The sequence below is a fragment of the Stegastes partitus genome, unplaced genomic scaffold, assembly GCF_000690725.1.
Source record: "Stegastes partitus isolate 25-593 unplaced genomic scaffold, Stegastes_partitus-1.0.2 Scaffold5, whole genome shotgun sequence".
Taxonomy (NCBI): domain Eukaryota; kingdom Metazoa; phylum Chordata; class Actinopteri; family Pomacentridae; genus Stegastes; species Stegastes partitus.
Window position 1 is genome coordinate 741,540 of NW_007577736.1, and position 16,137 is coordinate 757,676.

At 40.1% G+C, this 16,137-nt stretch overlaps 1 protein-coding gene across 1 annotated transcript; it reads right to left on the minus strand.

Annotated features, from left to right (window-relative positions):
• Positions 1-6,087: 6,087 nt before the first annotated feature.
• pacsin1b (protein kinase C and casein kinase substrate in neurons 1b) lies at positions 6,088-15,846 on the minus strand. Its single transcript, XM_008279616.1, has 9 exons — positions 15,768-15,846; positions 11,562-11,718; positions 10,865-11,100; positions 10,116-10,271; positions 9,266-9,441; positions 9,066-9,186; positions 8,342-8,463; positions 7,831-8,027; positions 6,088-6,197 (listed from the first exon to the last, which is right to left on the minus strand). Exons 1-9 carry the CDS (start codon positions 15,825-15,827, stop codon positions 6,088-6,090), a joined length of 1,335 nt encoding a protein of 444 aa, XP_008277838.1. The 5' UTR covers positions 15,828-15,846.
• Positions 15,847-16,137: the final 291 nt, after the last annotated feature.

Consider the following 16,137-nt stretch of genomic DNA (forward strand, 5'->3'; position numbering starts at 1 on the left):
TCTGTGTGCTGTCTCTTACTAATAAAGAGTTTGCAGTGCAGGTAAAAATCAGCTATATGCAATTTGAAAAGTTACCGAAAGGCATAGCAACCATTATGTAACGACTGTGTGTTCTTTTCTGATTCAGGTCTTTATTGACATTTCGTCTTTTCCCACCACTAAGTGTTCTTTCCTTTAAATAGTCCGACAGGTTTTCAAATGTGTCATGATTGGCCTCTCTCTCTCTCTTGCAGTGAGTCAGAGGGTGAAGATCTGTCAAGACAAGGTGGCCCTGAGCTATCTGGAGCAGTTTAAACTTTTAGATAAAAAGAGCTATAATTTATTTATTTATTTTTGCTCTTAATGAATAAGAGTTATGCACCATACAGGCTTGAAATGTCACTGACAGAAGCTTGCATCAAAAGGATCAAGCGGCATATAGATGTCGGTCTCTAGGTGTGGGATATCTGTGATTATTTTTAGTTAGTCAGCACCAACATGATTTAATAATATACTGGCAACGATGTGATGCCTCAGGGAATAAAGGCATAAAGAATCCAGAGTTACCCCTGTAGACTGCAGGAAGCCTCACCCATCTCTTCACCACTACTGACAGCAGCTATTTTAATCCGTCATCCAGCCTGCAGAAAAAGAGTCCAGGCCAACGCACAGGCTTACAAACTATGCATACTATTATCACCATTTCCTCTGCATTGTCTTGTCCTTGTTTGCACCTAAATTAATTCCCAATTTCCCAAAGTTTTTTCTGAAAACAGCTGTACAATGTGAAGTTTTCCCAAACTGCACATAGTTCTCATTTCTGCTTTTTCAACTATGAATCTTGGCAAAACGCCAAATTTAAAAAGAAATGCTTTAACTTTGATTTTAAAGTGCTTAGATTTTAAGGAAGGAAAAGGTTCAAATAACACAAGTAGGAATACTTTGTAGTAGCTCTGATGATCAGTAAGATAAGCCACAGTTTATGTTTAGTCAGATGTAAAAGAGAAAAACCAAAAAACAACAACACCCAACCATGAAATGTACTATGGAAAACAAAGTCCAGTTTTTTCTTTTCTCCATTGCAGATGTTCCATATCAGTTATGTGGGGTCTGCAATAGAAAAAAAAAGTCCCTCAACAAGTACTAAAATATCATCAAATTTAATTACCAGCAACTTGCACAAGTCACCTAATGTCCATGTCACTATGGTAAGCAAAAGTCAAACCCCCTGTCGGCCCAAAAATAAACCTCATATACCTGTAGGAGAAGTACAGTCCTGACTTCTGCAATAAACACTGTGAGTAACTTGTGGGAATCTTCTTCTAATATGATGATTAAAGTGAAGCATCTTTTAAGATGGCTGGTGACTAATGACCTCTAGTGGCAGCATCTATTATAAACTTTAAAGTCAAACCCAGCATTGCCACATCAAATTAAAGGAGACAGAGCTCAGACTGCCAACATTAAATACATCCCTGTAAAACCAGAAAATGAAGAATGCTGAAGCCACTCTGTGGCCATATTTTACTTATTTTCTGTAAATTTCTGTTTCCTGAGCTTTAGTTTTGTGCTTTGAAATTCACTGTCTTGTCTTGAGATCTGATGTGCATTAGTAACTCTGAATACTGTGATTTATGTCTTAATTTTGAGGAAATTAATCTATGAGGTAAGCTTGAAAGTTGTTTCAACCACTTCACTTAACTTTTTACATGTTATGCTGTTTCTTGGCTCCTGCTGTGATGTTTCAGAGAGAAATGTTCCACCTTTTGCTTACTTACATTCCTGTAACATCTACAGTTACCTCACTTTAAAAATGATCCCTTGAAAAAGATGAAACCAGTGTTTTTCAGTTGTTTTGCTTTGAAACCCTCTGATTTGATCCTTTGGAGGGGAACTGACACAAAGACTGACACATAAAGAGCCACTTGCTACTGCAACACCTTCAAAGCACCCTGGCATTTATTCACCAAATGTCTGGAACCCTACTGGAGGGATGGAGTGCGATTCATCTTAAAGATTTTCCCCCATTTGGTGTTTTAATGATGAAGGTGGTGGTGCTGTCTAACTCGTTGGTCCAAAATCTCCCATCTAATTGGGTTGATAACTTATGATTGCGAAGGCTGTAGCATGTGATTTCACATCATTTTCATACTCATCAAACCATTCAGTGACCACTTTGCCCTCAATATCCTGGAAGGGACCACTTCTATCAGGTTAGAAATGTTTCATCAGTGGATAAAGGTGATCACTCAGAACACTTTGTAATGATTTGCGGTGGCTCTTACCTCTGAAGGAAGAGATGGACACACCGAGGATGACTCATCTGACCATGTCGCTTTTTTCCCCACGTCTGTAGAACATTATGCTTCGCACCACTGAACTCTGAAATGCGTATTCACCTATGTAATGAAAAATGTGTGCACCTCAACCCTACTATAACACCCGTGTCAGTGTAATTGCTAATGAACTCTTCTTGCTGACAGTCTGATCACATCCTGCTCTGACATTCTCAGCAACCTGAGGAAGAGTTGCTCCTCTGTTTAGTCTTAAATGTCACTCTAATGTATGAACATTGTCAAAAGTGTGCGACAATTTCGGACTCTTTTTACAAACGTCTTTCTCACTGATCTAATCGTACCTGTGTGGAAGCATCTGTATTTGTTGCATTCCTCCACGGTTTTATTCAGGTTTTTCCTTTAATATGTCACAAGTCTGTTTAGAAATGTAGCTCCACCTCCACCAGCTACACCAGTTAAATCCTACTTATGCATCAGGGTGAATATAATTAGTCACAGGGGCCATTTTTCTGCAGAGAAAGTACCTCTAAGGATATTTACTACTACTAATCTAAACATGGAGTATTTGTATTGGTACTTTTACTGAACATTTCTTCCATGACTCACCCGAAATGGTTTTCTGAATTTGCTACATATGCAGTAAAAGCAACTTTGATTGTAAAATGTGATGCTTAAAGTTCACACCAATATATGAAATAGTTCAAACTGGCACCTCATTCAGCTACAACAGTAAAACAGTACACCTCAGCACAACAATAATAACAATGTAATAAGTCATAGGAGGCATTTTTCTACATAACAGGGAGTTTCAATGTTTCTGCTTTGCTAAAAATACCATCGCACTGTTACGTAACTAACATTATTAATGCAGGAACTCTGAATACTTCATCCCATACTGATTTTTAACTCAGTTACACCACATCATAAATGTTTCATGTGCAGCAGACATCACTTTGTGTGACTCAACACATCTTTAAATTCCGTGTTTTTAATCTCAGGCACAGACTCTGACGCGCGCCTCGGTTTTCTGATGACATCTTTTATTTTTTGCTTATGCAGATGAACAGGCACTACAGTTTGGAAATTACAGCACTATGCTAAAAAGAAAGAGAGACAGAGAGAGACAGAGAGAGAGACAGAGAGAGAGAGAGAGAGAGAGAGAGAGAGAGAGAGAAAGCCCTCTAGTTCTCTAAAAGTTTTCCTTGACATTGCAGATAAATGTTTCCAGCATGAGCAAAAGACAGAAAAGAAAAGGAGCGTTTGAGCAAATTTTTTTTTTTTAAATATGATTTTTCTGTCCTTCAGGAGGTTCACAGTGGATGCTGCACTTTTACAGTACACTTGTAAACAGTCCCATCCTGTTTCAAATACAGTCAAAGATACATTAAGACAGTTAAGATGCTGAAGTCTTTAAATGTATATCATATTCAATCAGTCAAAGAGGGTCCACTTGTCGAGTCGGTGTAAACTGATCGGGATAAGCAGGAGTCGGATTCTGTGGAGGCGAGCTCTCTTTCATTGCGTCGGAGGTGGTGGTCTGGAGTCTTTGGGGTGGCAGGGTGGTAGATTCCGCTAAGGCAATATATATTTCACCACAATGAATCCAGTGCTAACGAAAGCAACACTTTTTTTTATTTTTTAAGAAGCACACAGATGCATTAACACCACAACAAGAGACGTTTCCCTGATGGATCCTGCGAAAATGAATTTTTTTGTTCTTGCAGCAGAAAAGGCGACCGTACTCATCAATATTTCAGAGACGGATCCTCTTTCTGCTTTTCTCATTGTAGCTTTCTCTGTCTGCGTCGGTAAGAGAACACCTGCCTGCCTCGCTGACAAAAGAGGAGTCTTCACCAGCATGTGCAGTTACCAGGAGTAACAAACCAATCTCATATACTGCACCCCTGCCCTTTGTTCGTGTGAAGTTTGATTTTCTGATTAAAACAAAGTATTTAAATAGAAATGCCTCATTTTAATGCAGCCTGCATTTTTTTTGGTGCACAGTGAATTAGATCATCAACCCTGATAAGGACTTTTAATTCAATCAAGACTCAAGTCAGTAATTTGGTTGAAACAAATCAAGGCCATGCGCCGGATCAGTTCAGCTCAGAGCAGTAAACAGTGTGGGGAAGCATCAGCATGCACATAATCACAGAGAGAAGAGCTGATGGCTGATAATGCCAAGTCACTGACATTCACTCAGTAAACAAGTCGCATTAATTGGAGGAGAAATAAAATAAATGAAAAACCCTGGATGTGAAAGCCAAGCTCTTCCTTACAAAACAGCTGCGGGTTTTGTCTTTCCAGGCAGGTTTTGTTCACGGCGTCTGCATTATTAACACGTGTTGAGAAGGAGAAACTAAATGGAGGTAAATGTTACAACAGGTACGTTGTTGTAGACGGTGGGACAGAAGAGGTTAATGTAAACAATCCTTTCAGTGTCTGGTAGAGTACGGATTTCCATTTCAAAGACTGGCTTGGCTGAGAGCGGCTGTGTGTGTGTTTTTTTTTTTTCCTGATGGTGAGCTGTCTTTTATCTCATCTCAAAATGTTAATTCAGTGACATGCTGTGGAGTGGAGCACGAAAACAACTCGATGCATAAAGGAATATTTCAACGTCAACGTGGGAAAATACGTATCTTTTTCCTTTCTTGTAAAGAGTTAGATGAGAAAATTGTTACAGCACATATATATGTATGCTAAATTAGATACAGCTAGTAAATAGTTAGCTTAGCATAGGGGCTAATAGAAAAATGTAAACCTCAGTAAATCATGGTGAACTAAGTGGCTAGGGTGCAGCGACTGACAAGTCTCAAGTCCCAAAACAAACCTTAAAAAAGTCACTAAATAACCTCTTATAGCCAGTTTGTTAAATCGCTACAAAAATTCTCCAAATTGAGGCTTAATGGGCCCTTTTGCGCTGTCAATGACTCAAATATATGTAGCTTTAGGTGCTTTCTCATATTTTCATTTTATTGATTTAGCTTCTGCTGTTGATTTCCAAAACTGCTTTATTTTCAAGCACCTTTAATTGCATCCATGATCTGTGTGTCACAGCTGCTACAACTGCTGACCATGTGGTTGAGCATGTTAACTTGCCAACAGCATCTTTGTTTTGTCTCTCTCCATATGGGTTAAAAAAAAAAAAAGATATACTTTGCTCATAAGTGAGCTTTAGAGATGCTGGAAGATATTACTTTTGCATAAAGCTTTCCAAATTTAATGCTAAGCTAAGCTAACCAGCTGCTGGTTGTACCTTGATATTTCTCTGCACATGAGTGTGATACAAATCTTGTCATCTAACTCTCAGGTAGAAAGTAAATTATTCCCAATGTCAAACTATTCCTTTAAGGATAAATATGTACATACTAAGGAAGAAAACACTGTATTCAATGAAGACAAATACTATACAAGCATCCAGACTGTAAAAAAAAAAAAAAAAAAAAAATTAAAATATATACATGAAATGCACAATGCATAGCTCATTCTCGCTATCCAGGCACAACTGACAATACCATACAAATATTATGATGAGCGACCATACTGTATGGCATGTTAGCATCACAACTGATATCACGGCTACACACAAAGGAGACTAAAATATTTTGCTTCAGTTGCAGTGTGTGGAGGTGACGAGATCCTGAACAGATCTTCTTTCAGAAAAGTCCAGTGAGTGCCGAGATGAACACAGCTCGCTGTGCCTGACAGGAGGAAGCTTTGCTTTAAAGTCTCTGGCAATGTGCAGTTATGACTGGACGGTTCAGTTTGGGTTTGTCCTCCGACGAGGATGAAGCATCCTCAGCTGGAACAGCTAGATTTGCTCCACATAATTAGCTGGGTAAAGACCCAGCTGGCCGTTGTCGAGGCGACCTTTACACCAGCCCTGTTCGTCCTCATCCTCCAGCTTCGTCAGCTCATCCCCTTCATTGATAAACACGAGAGACAAGTGCAGCATGATGAGATTATGTGAAACAGTGCCAACATCGATCATATATCTGTCAACATGAACAATAAAGGAATAAACCACCACAATTTCCTGTTTTAAGTACTTAAAATATCATTCTGCTGGATTTCAGCCTGGCATGTTCATATTAAAACAGCTATTGTGGCTCAGTGCGTGATGCTAGATATAAACTGAAACGGGGAGTCACACAAAGTAGCGTATATCCAAAAGTCAGCCTCACACATGTAAACAGTGTTCGTGGTGATGAAGTCAGAAGGCAAATTTCCCCCAGATGGAGATCCAAATGCAGTTAGCAATTCGATTCCAGGCAGCTAATTTCTGTGTTTACTTTTGCAGACTCAAAAACAACAGCTTAAAGCGATTCATGTAAAAATCACATAATTCTAAAGCTACAGGAAGCTCACACTTTCTTGTTTTTTGAGATATACAATGTTTTGTGGCTCTCCTTGTCTCCAGAGTGCCACAACAGCTACAAGAATGGGAAATATGCAGGGTTCAAAGAAATTGGAATCATCCTAAATATACTGTAGATTTGAAAAGCAGCATGAGGGACAGCAGCTGTGGTCAGCACTGATTCACAGTGGTTATAATACGTTTCAGTGACAACTTTGTTTCATAGCAAAAACAAAGTTTTGTCATACACATGCAGACTTTTTCAACCTCTAAATCTTTTTGGTCAGACAGATCTTGACAGATGGAGTCCGGCATCCTTACAATAACAAACCCAGCTATTTTTACCATTTAATCGTTAGTTTAAATAAACCTTCTCCAACGCTTTCACACACAATCAGCTGGGGCTGAACAATAAATCCATTTTAATTTTGCACCAGGATTTAAAGTGTTGTGTCAGTGGTTTTACAAATTCATGCTGTCCTCCTTGTGTGATGTTTTTGATGGCATTTCAAGTGCTAACGCTCTATCACATGTTTTAAATCTATTACACAGTGAATACTGAACTGATGCTTGACTTTCAAAAAAAAAAAAAAAATTGCACAAGAACTATTGTGATTTGGTATTTTCCCTAATCATTCAGTCCTACTCTCACAGCTCACTTAAAATGCAGCTCTAGTTTTTGTTTATTCAAATTGCAATATCTATTATTTGAAATGAGTCACTCCATAGTGTTTTCACCTACTGCCAAGCAACTGCAGAAGTGGAGAACTATTGCACTAATCCATCTATAAACTTAGTAGGCAAATATATATATATCAAATATATGTAATTTATATAAAATTAGTAGTTCCACATACATTGTGATAAAGTAAATTTCCAGAAATACCATTTAGAGACCATTTATATTGTAATTAGACTGTTTTTGGCTAATATACTGTAATAAATATCTGACTGATTACGATGCTTTTTTCACATTCTGTCAACTCAGAATTGTAACACGCCCACGATGGTCAAATACAGTCATCACTTGTGTTTTAGGCCATTTTTGTCAATTTAAGTTGACAAATGTCTGTCATCTCATTCACTCAACCAAAACGTGGCTGAATACACAGATTCTGTATCACGCTGCTCATCACTGACACTAACTTGCTTTGGCAAAAACAAAAACTTGCGTAGCGTGATGCTGACTTTATCCACCTGCTTTGAAGGTGAGCTCGTCATGATCTTGGCCTTCGTAGTCGTACAGCGCTCTCACTCTCACGCCTTTGCCCACTTCTTCATCAAAGGGGTTCGTCCCTCCGTTGGTGTCGTTGCCTGAGTTCGGAGCCGTCTGGTCCTCGTCCGACCACTCTGTGGAGGCCGTGTACGCCTGGTTCTTCTCATAGCTGCTTAAACTGGACACATTCAAGCCCGTTAAAATATGTCATTATGCACTGAAGCTACCACTGTAACAGCCACTGCGTACGTTTGTACGTGTGTGATTTGCAAATGTTTTTGTGTCGTTGTGTCCTTCTATTACTATTTATTCAATTTTCTGTTGTACATGTCTGAAGGTGTGCATTGGGTTGGAGTTGTGATAAACAATTATATTGGCACTTGGGATTGCAGCTGTAGCTTGCAAAAATCAAAGTCAGCTTTGTGTGTTAAGGAGATGATCTGGATACAATGATTTGCATTAATTAAAACCAGTAAACTGATTAGATTTTACCTCCCCCGGTCTCCAGCTTGAGCATTGTCTCCTGCTGTCGTGACATGAGTCAGCATGACTCCATCACCTTTCTTTGACTTTTCTCTCTTACTGATGTTGTGGCTGAGGTCTGGGTTGTACTCCTGCAAAAAAAAAAAAAAAGAGAGAGAGAGAAAACATGCTTAGACTGGGATTTGTAAGCCCTGCACAGTGACTGCTGTTCTCTAACACTCACTGTGTTACATTCCAGTACCAAGATGATCTTTAAAGCTGCAGATTTCGTACACTGCTACCTTGCAAAAGAGAGTTCTCTGTTATCTACCGTCACATAGAAAATGTAACACTAAAGGAACGGGTCACCAGTTTGGGAAATGCACTTATTTCCTGTTTTGCAGAGAGTTAAATGAGTGGACGTAAATTCATGGAGTCACTGTGAGCATGCAGTCCAACACACAACCACATGCAAAACCACAACATAACGTTCCAGCCAAGCTAGCTGTTTTCTCTTGTTTTCAGTCTATATGTTAAGTTAAGCAAACTGTCTGCAGTCTATAGCTTCATATGTACCATACAAACATGAAAGTAGTTTTAAACTTTTCATCTAACTTATGACAAACAGGCAAAAAGTTGTATTTCCTTGAGGTCAGGCTATTTTTATGCTTGGACAGTGTATACAGCAATATTGTGCAGGTCTTCAGTGATGATTTAAGTCTTCAAACTGCAGCCCGTTATGGTATTTTGTTACCTCAAACTGTGGCCAGTTCATATGCATGCCGGGGCCATGGGTGTTACTGAACCACTTCAGGTCTTCTTGTGGGCTGGCTGATGTGATGGTGCGTTCAAGGTCTCTGTATACTGTGGTGTAACTGTGAACAGACAGCAAGGATTCAGTGTGTGGCTCGTGACTAGCTGACAATCGTCTCATCAGATCCAAACACATCATACCTTTGGTTCTCTGTGAGGTTGAGGTGACGCTTGACATCCAACAGCACCTCCCTGAGGAAGCTCAGCCTCTTCTCTTCAAACTGCTGGCACTGCTCGAACACCTGCTCCATGTTCTCCATGTAAAGAGGGGTGCACTTGCTGAGCTCATCCAGAGCCTTCTCGTACTTCTCCTTCGCCTAACACACACAAAAGCAACACACTCTTAGAGAATCATTCTGGAAAATCCTTTAAAAAAATACCAAAAATGACAAAAGATCTGACTAACTACTGCTTTCTGGGTAGTTTACGTGTGTTAAAGCTCATATGTCTGTGTCATTCAGCTCCACTGTTGTCCAGAAAGTGGCAAAAAAACACATGACTGAGCCACACTGCTGCATTAGTTCCTTCACTATGATCAACATGCATGGTGGAGTGTATTTTTAAGTTGAATCAATATACATAAGTCTGCTGACAGCTGATCCATATCGTCTTGAGTAAGAACCAAAGGGCTTTGATTGACTGTTTTAATGAGACATGTTTCTCTTTTATTATGCCTGTGGTCAAATGTGAATCCCATAGATCGTGAAAGGACAATATGAGCTGTACGTATGTTATTTAGGCGCAACAAGAACCAGAGTTCAGGAGTGTGAAGGACAAAGCAATAAAAGACGACCAGAGTCCACTTGCAGAGTAGCGAAGAAGAGATACAGATGGGAAGGTGTAGCATTTAGTCACACATAAACAATGTTATACTGACTGTAGCCAGGCTGCCTTTAAATATGCCGAGAGTTGATTTGCCTTCGGCTTGATCGCAGAAAATAGCTTTTGCATAACAACGATCCAGCAGAGCTGCAGCAGCTGGTGCGCTCACCTTCTGTGAATCCTGTTTGCATTTGTCCACTTTCTCGTGGAGTTTCTTCTGCTGGTCGGCTGTCACAGAAGTCTCTCCTTTACTGTTGGCCTCTCTGGTGGTAGCCAGCTTCTCCTCTTTGCAGGCCATGTGGTACGACTTCTTGGCAGCCTCAAGCTGAGCAGGAAAGATGACAAAGAAATGACACAAGGATCAGATCTGGTATCAATATGTCACAAACAGGGAGCATCTACAACAAAAGACTTCTGTCATTATCCATAAATCTTGTTTTATCCGTTAACAACAACTAATACATGAACTGACTATTTCACCTTTACTGTGAAGCTGACAGGATCTCATATGATTAGGATATGTTTTCTATATAATCTATACCAGCATACAAAGTGAATGCAGTTAATTAGTAATTCTAGCAGAACATGAGAGACATGAAAGCTCAGTTTTCCCAAATACATTTTACTTTGTTATCATGTCAGACTTTTGCCATGCAAATACTTCTGGTTTTATTGTGAAATCTCTTCTGCCACTACAACAAAACACACAACAGCGACATGTCCATTCAGAAACATTGTCCTAGTTACAAATCACCACAATCTAAAATACATTTTCAAAACCTCTGCAGGTTAAACTGATTTCTGCATGGCTACATTTGAATTTTGTTTATGTAGTTTGGGTGAACAGACCTTTAAAAATGAGTTTTTGAAATGTCTAACACTGTTGCGCTTTGTGCATTATAAGTAAAAACCACACACCTCTTTCAGCTTTTTGGCCCAGGGTTTCTGGGCCTTTTTAAAGCCTTCTTCTGCCTCTTTGGTTTCCTTGAATCCTCCCATCATCTGCTTGTGGTACGAGTCTTTCTGCCAGTTCTTCACCTTCTCAAAGTCCTCATTGATCAGGTTGTTCTTCACGTCCTGGTGAAGCTCGCTCACCTTCTCTGCCTCCGTCATCACAGACATCCAGGCTCGCTCCACCGTGCCGTACTGAGGCCCTGGAGGAGGGATGAAGGGCGAAAAAGGCACTGAAGCTTTCTTTCAAAATTTAAAATAAAAAAAAGTTTGTTTCTTAGTCCCTACTTCATTCTTTAGCATGACATTGAATCCACACTTATAGCCACAGTAATAAAAAAAAAATATTTTACCCACAAGAACAACAAAGAAAGCTACAGAAAACTCAAAATCATCCAGTTGATTGTATTACTTGACGAGACAGAAAACATTGAGGCAGACGGAATCTCCTCAGAGAGTCGGTGCCGCTTTAGAGGGGAAGGGTAATCAAAAATCAAATCAAAAATACTGATTTGATTTAGATTTTTTTTCCTGCTCACTGCGCTCTATAAATTAAAACTTCTCATGTATCTTTGAAAGCATGCTTACTTTACTTTCAGAAACTTTTGCACAGTACTGTATGGTACAGGAAAAGTACATGATTTGAGTGTGAAACATATCTTACCTTTGTCCACCAGCTGCCTCCACCTCTTGGACCACTCAGTCAGCTGCTGGGCGTAGGCCTTCTCGATTTTGGCACGCTCCTGGATGCAGTTCATCAGGTCATTGCAGAGACGATGACCGTCATCAATCCGCTTCACTGTGCGTTTGTAGTTCCCGACCTTTTACAAAAAACAACAGAAAATAACAACACAGTCACTGCAGTGTGTTAGACAAGATAAACACATTAGACACACTACCCCTGGTATAGGTAAATATTATCACTGCTACTATTATTACAATTATTAATAATTGTATCACAACTTTTTCTTAAATTCTTCAAATTCATTTTTAAGGAGTCATGATTAAAGAATGCAAACAAGTGATCACTTGTTGACTGCTTGTTCCCACTTACATCAAACTAGCTGAATGGTAAGTGTGTAATATTAATGCGCCTTAAAAAAGAATGTTTTCAACTTCAGAGTTTCGTTCCAGGAGAGCAAAATATATCAGGTCTTTGTTAGCAGGATATTAGAAGTCCTACATTTATGCAGATTTTTGTAGAGGCTTTCAGATGCCCCCCTTTGTTACTTGCGGCTATAAATGATCTTCTAATTACAGTTACTACACTACGATAATAAAGTCTCTTAATCCACAGCCAGCCACTAACCTCTGTTGCATGTCATTAACTCTCCCTGTCCACACAAATTATACCGGACATAAAATCGAGAAACATTTTGTGCTTCAACATACAGTAAATATCACGCTAAATAGGAAACATTCCTGGTTAAAGCTCCAGCTATCTGTAGATTTTGTATTGTATTACCGATAGAGTCAAACGAAGATCATTATGTGAGACGCCACTTTAAAAACAAACTCCTCTCAGCCTGCAGCTGATGCACTGAACGGACAGGAAGGATCAGCAGGGAAGCAGACGCTGTGTGTGAAGTTATGCAATGGAAACGCTGGGTGGGATAATGTCATATAATTTACAACTCTCCACGGACTTGGGAGCAGCAGCCTCCCAGAGAGCTGATAGCTTTGCCCAGAGACAGAGCCACTGAGGGAAAAGGAGAGAGAGAGGGGAACCTCAGCTTAGTGCACTCATTTCACACTTCTGTGACAGCAAACAAAGGACTGAGTTTTCGCTAAATATGTGATAGATGCTTATCCATGACTCACTCTGAAAATGACACTCAACAAACCTCCAATTTGAACTCAATATATGCAGCTGAGGTGGGGGTGGGGGAACAAATGATTGTATTCCACACCAGGCTCCTGCTCCGGCGGCAGCCAGCCGAGTCAGCAGGCAGCACTGCAGCAGCTCTACAGTAATGCAGTGACTGACTGTGATGAAGTGACTGTGTGCTGCAAGCCAACCACCTCTGCTGCTCCAGCTGATTTCCGAACACACTGTCAGGCTGAAGTGACACGATGAGGATAAAACACAACAGAGTCTGAGAGGAAATCGATTACAAAACTCGAATGTGTGAAGTGACAATATTTGTCTTCTGTCTATGGTACCCACTGAGCACACTTATCATACACACCACTACGCCTGAATATAAAGTAACATGACCGTCTGTGTTCTCCGTGAATGTTTTCCTGGTTTGAACACTGCGAAGAGTCAACAGCTCTCATTTATAATGAATAGGCTTCAGGGAACTTGTTGCTCAAATTACTTCGTACTGTTTGTGCTCAGGAAACATTGGTGGTGATGTAGAATAGAAGAAGAAGAATAGAAAAAAACTTTATTGATCCCTTCGGTGTAGACCTCAGTAATCTTGTAGGAGAAACTCAGTACAACATACTTTCATCTGAGAAAAACTGATTCTTTGTATTTTGACAAAGTGTTAATTAGTTAAGTAATTTCCAAACGAAAGCTTCTCAGGTGTAACAACATCTTGCTTTTCTTCGCCTCATATGGTAGTACGTTGCATATTTCGGGGGTTTGGATTGTTGCTCAGCTCAAAAAGGGCACATGTTGGGAAATTATGAGAATACCCCCCAGTTCTGTGATATTTTCAGACTGAACTATCAATTAATCAGAAAAAAAAACAACCCAAAAACACTAATGATTAATAACTTGTGATCACTGTTGTTTGAAACATAGCGACTACAGAGGATAATTATTACTGTTTTCATTAACATGATGGAGAGTTATCTGATGGGTGTCACATTTTACTTGCCATCTCCATTCATTTGGGGTTTGGACCACACAATAGTTTTATCATGAGTTGCCTTTGATGTTTTTCATGACTTTTTCATATAAAAATATGTCTAAAAAACAGTGCTGTGAATTTTACTGTTTTTTCTTTATAAATCCAAAATGGCTCAACTATTGCAATCAATGCTCCTTTTCGGACCCAGTACCCTCCATCTGCCAAGTGACCTTTTTCTGTGCCGACATCAGCCTGGTTCACAGGTATTCTCTGAAGCCTTTTCAATGCATGTTGGCCTTTCCACTCACATCACGTCCTGATTGTCCTGATTATCAGTCACTGCAGGTCTCGTGCATTCATCACACCTCGATCATATGACCCAACGCTCTGCCTCCAATTTACACATGCATATGCAGTGAAAAGCCATCCCAGCCTATGCAGCGAAAATAGAGAACACCCTGGACAGATCACCAGTCTATCACAGGGCTACACTTAGAGACAGACAACCAAGCACACTCACATTCACGGCCAATTTAGAATCACCAATTAACCTCAGCGTGTTTTTGGATTGGGGAGGAAGTTGGAGAACCTGGATATACGCTGCACAGGGAGATCTCCACAGAAAGATCCCAGGTGCCCTAAGTGGGATGCAAACCCAAGCTGCAAGGCGACGGCGCTAACCACCGAGCCACCTTACAGCCCATGATAAAGATTATTTCTGAAACATTCTAAAACACTCATCTAGACATGAGATCATTTTTGTTTTATACACTATTTAAAAATAAAAAATGTATTAGCGTGGATGTAGTTTTTTCCCACACCCACCTGCTCACTTGTTCTCCATTGCCTCATCAGCATCCCAGTATATACACAGGTTCAAATCCACTTGCCAGATTGCCTGTTACAACCAAGAGTCTTGTACCTTTCTGTTTTTGACCTCCGGCATGTTCTTGGACTTTTGCCCGCTTGTTGACTTTACCCCTTGTCTAACCCTGTTTCTCTGACTTGCTGAACTGTTTTCTTTTTATCTCCTTTTTATCAGTGTTTTTGAGCAGATGCAGGTAATTCCAGCTATTTTTTACTGCAAACAGCAACTTCCTGCCTTTAAACAGGAGTCAGTGTGAAAGCAGAGGAATGCATTGGTGAACCTGCACAATATGTCTGTCACTGTGGTGGGTGGAGAGAAATAGTAGCATGGTTTTAATAAACACAAGACTTTAATCATGGGGAAGTCAGCACAACCTTAATCTCAGAAGCTCAGCCCCCCAACTAGGTAAGCTTATCACAGTTTTAAAATCTGCAGGGACAGGACAGTTCAACCTATTTCTTCATCCACTTGCAATAAATAAACCCCTTAACAAAAACAATTAACCCTAAACTAGAGCCTTAAAGTGTCCCTTCTAAATGGTTTGCTAAGTCGCTGCGAAAAAAAATTTCAAAAAACACTGTTATGGTGACAACATGAGCAAGAAAAGGAAGACAAACTTTGCAGAAAATAAAACTACGGTTTGGTAAAGGAAGTTCAACTAAACCCAAGACTTTTATTTCACTAGTAGTTTGTCAGTGAAGAAATATAAGGGCTGGAAGGTAGCGTGTGATCAATAAAATCCAATAAGAAATGTATCCAAGGTGGACAAAAAAGACCAGAAAACAATCCAAGTGAAGCTCACAAAGAGACATCAGTGACACAGGAGGAGTCAGAGTGCCACTTTCTAAATCATGCACTTACTATATTTTACTTATTTTCTAAGAGTTGCAAAAGAGGTGAATTTTGCTCGCTTGGTCAACTCATTCATAAATATTGACACCAAATGTTGAGGAATTGTGTGAGTGTTATAAACTTCTCTGCCCTTGGAGCATCCATAGCTCAGTGATCCAATCTAAATCTGATGCTATGCGTCCTGACGGGTCCACGCCTGACTTAGGCGCCTACACGCAGCTGATAAACGAGGCCCCACATCTTGTCTTCTCACCTCCCAGACAAAGTAGGTTCACTGAGAGTTCATCACTGGGCAGCGTCACATCCCAGTTGGGTTTAATCTGTTAAAGAAGGCTCCCTGCTGTCTCACCTCCCAGAAACTGTCTGTGGTCTCCTCCTGGCTGGCGTATTCATCGTATCCTCCCGACATGGTCCCAGGTTTGGTGGGGCAGCTTCAGGCTTCTGTGGCGGTCTGCAGCAGAGTAACACTCCTCATGCACTGAAAGACAAGACGAGCAACAGAGGCATGTAAACACCAAGACTGTGAGCTGCATGAACAGCACGATACGTGAGATGCATTAAAACTCCCCGTGAACACATAAATCTGATCATAAGCCGCAAGTGATGTAACTACAGATACAGTGTCCGCAGTTATACTCAGCAAAATAACAGTTTCTAGATAAACACTGTGTCATTATGATGCAGTAATTTAAAACAAGCTTTTACATGCTTCAGTTTCA

What these genes read in the sequence shown, in the direction of transcription:
- pacsin1b (XM_008279616.1), bottom strand. Translation starts at nt 15,827, where the DNA reads ATGTCGGGAGGATACGATGAATACGCCAGCCAGGAGGAGACCACAGAC. An exon ending in GCAAACAGGATTCACAGAAG is followed by an intron (nt 9,442 to 10,115) that starts GTGAGCGCACCA and finishes TGTGTGTGTTAG; the next exon opens with GCGAAGGAGAAGTACGAGAA. An exon ending in CGAGCTCACCTTCAAAGCAG is followed by an intron (nt 6,198 to 7,830) that starts GTGGATAAAGTC and finishes TTATCAATGAAG; the next exon opens with GGGATGAGCTGACGAAGCTG.